The sequence below is a fragment of the Daktulosphaira vitifoliae genome, unplaced genomic scaffold (assembly GCF_025091365.1).
Source record: "Daktulosphaira vitifoliae isolate Bord-2020 unplaced genomic scaffold, ASM2509136v1 Scaffold_4, whole genome shotgun sequence".
In the NCBI taxonomy this organism is placed as follows: domain Eukaryota; kingdom Metazoa; phylum Arthropoda; class Insecta; order Hemiptera; family Phylloxeridae; genus Daktulosphaira; species Daktulosphaira vitifoliae.
Window position 1 is genome coordinate 32,206,765 of NW_026099575.1, and position 9,634 is coordinate 32,216,398.

At 24.0% G+C, this 9,634-nt stretch overlaps 1 protein-coding gene across 1 annotated transcript; it reads left to right on the forward strand.

The window, feature by feature from the left end:
- The first annotated feature begins 1,703 nt into the window (after positions 1-1,703).
- LOC126905038 (uncharacterized) lies at positions 1,704-9,416 on the forward strand. Its single transcript, XM_050684433.1, has 18 exons — positions 1,704-1,904; positions 1,971-2,146; positions 2,534-2,845; positions 2,975-3,141; positions 3,217-3,387; positions 3,463-3,683; positions 3,760-3,971; positions 4,226-4,497; positions 4,580-4,691; positions 5,700-5,892; positions 6,219-6,391; positions 6,883-7,200; positions 7,289-7,449; positions 7,495-7,677; positions 7,737-7,954; positions 8,074-8,285; positions 8,359-8,639; positions 8,703-9,416. The coding sequence occupies exons 1-18, from the start codon at positions 1,769-1,771 to the stop codon at positions 8,923-8,925; spliced, it is 3,741 nt and encodes a 1,246-aa protein (XP_050540390.1). The 5' UTR covers positions 1,704-1,768; the 3' UTR covers positions 8,926-9,416.
- Positions 9,417-9,634: the final 218 nt, after the last annotated feature.

The following is a 9,634-nucleotide window of genomic DNA, read 5'->3' on the forward strand; positions in this document are numbered from 1 at the left end:
TATAGAGACATAAAACTTAAGAATTATAGTATGAAAATTTGGGAAAAGGTAATAGATAAGAGAATAAGAAATGAGACATCGATATCTAAAAACCAGTTTAGATATATGCTTGGTAATTCAACAATGGAGCCATTATTTTTTGTGAGTCAACTAATAGAAAAGTATAGGGAAAAGAAGAAAAAGCCGTGTATCATATTTATAAATTTGGAGAAAGTGCATGATAATGTACCGAGAGAGGTTTTAAAGTTGGCATTAATGAGAAAAGGAGTTCCAATAAGACATATTAATGTAATTGATTATATGTAAGATGGCACTTGTGTCAGGGTAAATAGCGTAGAAGGAGTCACAGAAAGTTTTAGGATAAGAGTGGGAGTACACCAAGGTTCTGCATTAAGCCCTTATTTATTTTTTATATTGATGAATGAAATTACTAGAGAAATACAAGGAGAAGTGCCGTGGTGCATTTTGTTCGCTGACAATAATATGTTAATTTGAGAAAATAGGGAGGAAATTAATCAACCAGCTATGATGTATGGTTCAGAGTATTACAGAGATGGAGGGATGTAATTGAATGCGATATGAGGACAGCTTATGTGAGCGTGGATGATGTGGGAGAACGTGTCAAGTGGAAGTTTAGGAATTGAGTTCCTGACCCCAAGTAGTTGGGATTTAGGCCATGAAAAAGAAGAAGATTGACTCTTATTAGTTTGAAATCTTATCTGATAATTTTTCTTAGTTTTTATGATAACTTCAGTGACAATATTAATAAATGATAAGCAAAATAATACAAATTTCAGTTTCAATTCACAAATTAACACTTTGATAATAATTATATTATTGTAAAAAAATGAATATAATTTATAAATAAAAGTGTTAATTATCTAAAATGAACGACCATTATTGTGGACACAAACAGGACAGCCTTCTGCAATCTCATATTATAATATCGATTAGTTTATTACGACAATAATGTTGAAACATTATTAAAAATTTATTTATCGAAATCAAAAAAAAAAATTATAAATTACTATTTCATGTAGAAGGGTTTTCGTTATAGTTTTCTTTCGATACGTATTTATCTTTTATACAATTTTTTAATAATGCGTGACAGTAAAATTACTTTCTAAGCTTAATTTTTAAATTTCCAATAACGGTTAAATTTATTTTGCTAACAAAATTTTAATTATAATAATACAAAAATATGATAAATTCTGTTTTTAGCTTGGTTGTATAGCCGAGAAAAACTGATTTATCTAAAGATTTTTTTAATCTATACGCATAATTATTAAAGATTAATAATAATAAGTAACTATTGCAGAATCAAAGAAAATATTTTTGGTACAAGTACTAATAATAAAGATGACTCCAGTATTTTTTGCTCCCTACTTTTTTTTTTTGTAAAACGCACGAGAAATTTTGTTTATAATAAGTCATCATTAGCGCTAAATAGCCGTTGCAAAATTAGTTTTGTGGTTAAAGTATTTAATTTCAGAAACTATTACAAATATATTAAACAAAACTTTGATAGAAAAGAGTTCTATTTTAAAAAACAATTACTTTGAAATTTTTGTTTCTTTGTTTAAATATGCATATTTTATAGGTACACACGTATATTAGTAATACTTTATGCCTTTGTTATGTCAATCTAGATCCAATTTATATGCCAATAGCTATAGTATTACTCAACTTTTACAAAATATAATTAATAAAAAAAAGATTTTTGACAATAATAGTAATATAAATACTTGAGTAATATTTATTGGTTGATATGTTGCTGATTTGGTTTTCAGTTTTTGTGGCCAAAATCTTAGCAGATTTTGACGCAAATTATGAGCTTATCGAGAACTTTTTAACGCATAAATCGTTAAATAAAGTTGTACTAGCCACTTGTTGGTCACAAAGAGGTATTTTTTTTTTATTATTTCAGTATTTATATATTATATATAGTTAAATTTCATTAATTATTGCAGATAATTATTTAACAATTCAAAAATTTAGTAAAAACAATATTTCTGTATCATTTTTAAATATCAACTACTACCAAGAAGAAGTTTTGTTTATGAATGATTACTTTTCATTATCAGTATATGATACTATATTAGGGATAATTTTTGATTGGTCCTGCTTTGAAAATGAACAATTTGAAGTAATTAATTAAATATTTAAATATGGTGAAAATCTTATTTTATATTTAATAGGGCATATTTTGAATGTGTTCAAAATTTTATCTTACAAGTTAGCTATAAATAATACTATTTTTAATTGAATATATTTAAAATGAATAATCAAACAGATTAATTTTTAAACATTTATTTAATTTACCAAATTTTTAAAAAAACGAATAATCTAATTTTTATTTTGTCAATCAAAAATATTAAAAGAACTATAAATAGCAATTTAAATTAATTAATTATGAATCTGGTTAAAACAGATTTGATAAAAATCAATTGTATTTATTTAGTAATAATAAATAATGTTTTATTTTTTTCAATGAGCTATCTAGTAATGTTTAAATAATTTTTATTTTATTCAGTTTTCCAGCACATTCTATTGGAATTCGAGTTACCATTGGCTTATGATCATGAAGGATAATACTATTCCGAAATTTTTAAATCAGAAAAAAATTAATATTACAGTTGACTGTGAAATTATATTAGCATATCAATATGGGTTGAAACAAAACGAATGGTTTCTTTATGATGTCTACCGCACAGCTTATGAACCAAGAGGTGTGCTTGTTGTCGAAGAACTTAATTACACCATGTTTGGTAGATGGGGTAATCGCTCTTGGAAATTCGACAAACGAAGAAATTTAAAGAATTTAACGTTAAATGCTGTTACATTGGTAAGTTATCATTTTAAACTATTTTTTAATTTTGTTAAAACAAAATAATTTTTATTACATAAGATTAATTTTTACTTAATACTTATTAATTAAGTAATAAATTAAAAATATATTAATTATTACATTTAGGTCTACTCTTATGATATACCAATGGAAAATATAAGAAAGTTTAATCAAATATCTAATGATGATCTTATAAAAAACTTACAATCGAGTGATGATATTCGTCTAAACAGTTTTCAAAAATTTAACTATGCTGTAATGTATCTACTTACTAGAAATGTATTAAATATGACGTAATTAAATTTTTTTTTATTTAATTACTTTTGATATTTAAAACATTATAAATATAATAAACATTTTTACTTGAGGATGAATCTAATTCCGTCGTTCATATTGAGAAATAGATTAAATGATTCATGGAGTAGTGTTATTAATACATTAAAAAGTGAGAATTCAGATTTTTCCATCGTTGCAACACCTATAACAACTACGAAATTAGAGATAGTAGATTTCTCGGCTATATTTTTATGGAGTTTCAAGTAAATATATATATATCCATTTTGAAATTATTTTTGCCGTATAATAATATTTTTCTTTTTCTTTTATAAAAATAGACCTTGTTTTATTATTCGTCGATTACGAACTTTGCCAAATTCCATTAACATATTTGTACGACCTTTTGAATTAAATGTCTGGCTTTGCCTCATCGGAGTGATTACTTTATCTGCTGGAGTTTACTATATTATTTTTTATTTTGAATCAGAAAATTCAACATTTACAATGAAAACTTGGAGTGATATTATATTGTTGAAAATCGGTGCTTTGTGCCAGCAAGGTCAGTATAAAAAACAAATTTATAATTTTTTTTTTATTTCGTATATTTAAAATTATTATATAATATTTCATTTAAGGCACAGTTATGGATATCATCAAGTTTAGCAATCGAATAATTGTTTTACAATTATTCATATTCAGTATGATAGTATATCAATTTTATTCGTCTAGTATAGTATCTGGTTTACTTAGACCGATTTCCATGAAAATTGATACAGCCCAAAAATTAGAGGAAAGTGGACTGGATATTGGCATAGAAAATGTGAATATTGTTTCATCGGTTGTTAAGGTATTTTTTCCTAATTATATTTTCATTAAAACAGCACATTTAATCGTAATTTTTATATTTTCAAATTTTTTATTATTCATACATAAATTTATCATCATTGTTAATTGTTTTCTTTATATTTATAATTATTGGACTAATTTTAGAATTGTGGAAGTCCTACGTCAAAAAAAAAAATCTCAATAAAATTTCCGAAAAAAAGGTTTCATCAACTTATATATTTAACAATAAATCAACATTTTTTAAAACTTTTTTAGTTGTTTAGTGAAACGGATCCATTTATGAAAAAAGTTTTGGATAGACAAGTTAATTTAAAAAATGAATATTTTTCTGCCGAAGAGGGAATAAAAAAATTGAAAATTGGAAACTATGCTTTTTTTACTGACCCAGCTACAAGTTATTTTCTAATCAATGACATATTTACTGAAAGAGAAAAATGTGATTTATTTGAGTTTCAAATAAAAAACCCCGAAGTTACTGGATACATGATTAAAAAAAAATCACCTTATAAAAAATTAATTATTTATGGGTATTCACAATTTTAAGACGTTTTAATAATTGTAATCTTAAAAATTTTAATAATTCATAATAATGTTTATTTAAATATATAGAAATAGCTTGCTGCTTGAAATTGGCGTGATAAACAGAGAGTTCAAAATATGGCATGCAACCAAACCTCAATGTATAGATAAAAAGAAAGTAACCGAAGAAAACTTCCTTAGTGTACAGTTTAAAGACATTAAATCAATAATATTCTTCTTGATATTTTTTGTTTTAGTGTCAATAATTATTATTATTTTAGAAATAATTGTACACCGTTACAAACTTGAATATATACATTAACAGTAAATAGTTTTACTATAATTTAGTTTAGACTTAAGTTTAAATCCAAAAAAAAATTTCATTTCAAATTTTTTAAAAAAGACCATCAATTAATTTAAAATTTTATTTTTTAAAACTTTTCTTTTTATAATATTTTATTATTTCTTCTAAAAAATACATTTGGCTTTAGAAATAATGCAATTTTTTTTTCAGTTGGTGATTTATCTTTTACACGATATTAGAGTCCTATTATATATTTCGTAAAAATTCACTCAAATTATGAGTAAACAAATGTTTTATCTGGATTATTTGAAAGTACTAAATGCTTTAATTAAAGTAGTTAATTGAGTTTTAATTTTAGTTTTAATTTGCTACAGTTAAAATATAATCAAATAATAATTTATCTGTACTTTTGTCAAGTAAACTTTTTATTTATGTATATGTATATTTAAAACTTAACTAATTGGATACTAAAATAATGATATACACGTCATGACAATCATTATACTGTTCATGCATTAATAAGTAATATTACTACCATTAAAATTAATTATACTGAATATTATTATGAACTCTACGTATTAAATTAGTTTTAAAAACATTGTTGATACTATCACAATCGTTTTTGTAACAATAATACTTTTGTAAAACTATATAACTCATTATAATAATATTTATCCTCAATTTTTAAGTAAAAAATATTACCAAATTAAAAAAAAATTACTAAGTAACTCAAAATATTTATCAATCCATTTGAACTATAAAAATAACCTTTACGTTTGAAAATAACTAAAAATAATATTAAAAAAAATTGTATAACTAAAAATTAATTACTATCAATTAATTTTAGTAACTCGAAGTTACTTTGTAACATTTATTTTTATAAAGTGAAAAATTGAACATTACCACCTTTTCAATATGAAAAATCAGAAAACTCTAAAATTTTTATGTGTGATAAATGTTTTCAATACAATTTTTGATGTTAGCTCTAGCACATTAGATATAAACTGTACTGAACATAAGTGTGATTTAGTTAAGTCTTATTTAACCAACAGACACATCAAAACTGCAATACTATACACATTCTGTTGGACACCTACAAGTAATTTGTACTTTAAAGTAAATTAATTTAAGTCAACTTTACTTTAAAACTAATTTGACGCACAAATATTGTTATTATCTGTTATCTTTTCTTTCGACTATTTGGAGCAGGAATTTTTGACTTGAGGATTCTATTTTTCATGACATGAATAATTATGTGTTGAAAAAAAATTTCCTATTCAAATGTTCACTATAAAAACTCTTAACACGCCACTGTTGAACACTATAGTAACTTTCGATTTAATTTAGTATTTATTATATTCTTCTAAACTATAATATCATTTCTTAAAAATAATTTTATGCATTAAATAATAATTGTCATACTAGATAAAATGCAAACTATGAATGTATTGAGTTCTCTCAATATTACATCTTCGTTTCGCAGTACTGATGATTTTGTTCAAAAGGATCTAATTGAAAATATTTTAGATATTCCTCGATATCAAACTAGGCTTGGAGTTATAGTTGATTGGTCATGTGAAGAAAGTATTCACACTAGAGTATGTTACATTTTAATTATACAATTAATTAGTGATAAATTAAATAATATTATGTTACATTTTTTTTGGGAATAAGGATAAATGTATAATTTTTTGTAAAGAAAAAGTACTCAAAATAAACTTGATGAGCAAATAAAAAAATTATCCTGTACTAGAATCCAAGAATTACATATTATTGGAAATCTATTACGATTCTTTCTTTATTACGATTTTTAATTATCTACATCAATTAATTAAGAAAATAAAAAATTGTAAAATATTTTTTTAGTATACAGTTATTAATATTTTTAATAAACAAATTTATACTTCTTTTTTTTATCTAAAAAAGTCTTTAATTGTGTTAAAATGAAAGCTATTTATAAACAAAAAAATCAGTATTTTCAAAATCGTTTTAAAATAAATTTTCTATTCTTAAAAATACCTAAGTGTTAGTATTTTTACACCCTTAATTATATATTACTTAATTAAACGATATTAAATTTCTTTTTAAGTTTTTAGATAGCGATCTATGGAATTCTAGTTATTTTTGGTTAATGATGGATGCAAAGTTCGATGTAAAAGAAATGGAATATATTTTGAACTTAAGAAATATAAATTTAACTTTACATAGTGAAATTATTTTAACATACTTTAATATAAATTATAAAAAGTGGCAAATGTATGACATTTATCGCACTGCTTATGCACCAAGAGGTCAAATAATTTATAAAAAAATTGACAGCCCTCGCTTTGGTGAATGGGGCACACGATTTTGGAAATATAATCAAAGGTCAAATTTGTATAATTTAACTTTAAATGCTATTATTGTTGTAAGTTAATCTGTAATATTTGTATACAAGGTTTTTGATAAATATTAAATAAAATAACTATTTATTTACTTTAAACCAATTGAAATAGGCTAACTCATATGGATCCAATGCATACAATACAAGCGAGGATAGATTACAAGGTAAAGAACTGATTCAGTATTTAAAGGATTACCAAGTACATAATTATGATACCATAAATAGATACAGCTATGCAATACTTTTACCACTATCAGATATGTTAAACTTTTCGTAATGAAAAATAATAATTATGGTCTTTATTACACCTGGATATAGGACATTTATTTTTAGATTTACTTTAAAATCATCAAATTCATGGGGTGCGATGATAAATGGTTCTTGGGATGGGACAATTGCATCTTTGATTAGTGGCAAAGCTGATTTCACAGGAGTAGCAGCTTATAAAAATGATAGACTTGATGTGGTTGACTACACAGCTCTACCACTTTGGAGACACAGGTTAATTTACCATAAAAATGTTTAATTATAAATTTTATATAAATTTTCATTTAATGTAGATCATGCTTTATATTTCGACATCCTACTACAGCTGAAGGACATCATGCATTATTAAAAGCGTTTTCCAAAAATGCATGGCAATGTTTATCTGTAATTTTTATATTGAATGTAATTGTATTTTACATTATTTTTTACTTTGAGGGTCATACATCTCCAACAACACTTCATTTATGGCTCAATGTTATTCTTATAAATATAAGCGCATGTTGTCAGCAAAGTAAGTTAAACTTTTTTATTTACTTTGTTCATGCCAATTATGTTTTAGGTGAATAAAAATTAATATGAATAGGTTATTTTCATATATTAATTAGGTTAATTAATTTTTTTTTATTTTAGGTTACCATGTAGATCAAAAGAAACTAGCTAGTAGGATGATTTTTATTTTAGTTTTTTTATGTGGAATGTTATCATATCAATTTTATTCATCAAGTATTGTTGCTGGTTTGCTTAGTCCACCAGTCAAATCAATTGATACCTTAGAAAAACTAGCCGATAGTAATTTTAAAATAGGAATTGAAGATAGCTTTACCGAGCATTTATTATTTAATGTATCTATTTATTTCTCATTAACATTAGTTAAATAAATATATTTAATTTAACAATTTAAAAACTTTATATTAGAATATGTTTTTGCAAATTTCATCAATAAGGAAAATGATAGGTGTCGATGATTCCTCATCGATCCATAGAGCCGAATATGTTATGCACACAGAGGGTGCTGAAAAAATTAGACAAGGTAATTATGCCTTTTATACGGATACTACTTCCAGCTATTGGTTTTTAAGTAAAATGTTCGTTGAAAAAGAAAAATGTGACTTAAAAGAAATAGATGTTATAAAACCAACAATATGTAGTGTGATGTTGCAAAAAAAATCACCTTATACAGAAATATTTTCATATGGGTATTAAAACGTTTTGTTATTTGAACAATTTCGATTTTACTGAATTTTTAATTTTTGTAATAGATATGTTAGACTAATGGAAGTTGGATTAATTAAAAGAGAGCTGAATAGATGGAATGGTACTAAACCAACTTGTATCTATAGCAATATACAATCTGAAAATGCTTTTGTTAGTATAGCACTTGGTGATATACTTCCAGCCTTATCATTACTCTTCTTTGGTATATTAACATCTATAACAATTTTAGTTATAGAAAATGTTACAAATGTGTATAAAATAAATTAAATTTTAAAATTCATTGATTTAATTTTCAAATAACACATAAATAATATTTTAATTTCTGCATTAATCATGCAGACCACAAAGTTCTGTTTCCTATATCACCTTTGAACTTTAAGAGACCTAGAGATTTAAGACCAATTTACTTTAAAAGATTAAATTTATATGGACTTCTTAAATACAACCTCTACAGCTCTTAGATCGAATCAACCTCCATGATAATTTAAACAACTATGTAACTTTGACATGATCAAACACAAGAAAATCAACAACTACAGCAATATAACTAACCTTTTTAATTAAATCGTCGATTTTAGTTATCCTGAACATAATTATATCTATACGGATGTTACTAAATCAAAAAAACTGGGAGGTCTAGTAATTATTTAAGATTAACACATATAATAATACAAACTCGCAAATAATTTTTGTATATTCTCAACAGAACTTAAAATTCATTAAAATATTGATAAATACAATAGCAAACAACATATAAAACACAATTTATTATTATTAGTGAATTATTAAGTTCAATAAATTAAATAAATTATCCTTACTCTAAAAATGTATTAATCCAACATTTAAAAGAGACTTAATGTAGTACATGCAAACCATAAACCAAATTAAATGATTTAATAAGTATTATTGTGAAATCATATATATACATGTTTTTTTTTTTTTTTATCGACCTATTGAATATTTTAATAATTAGTTA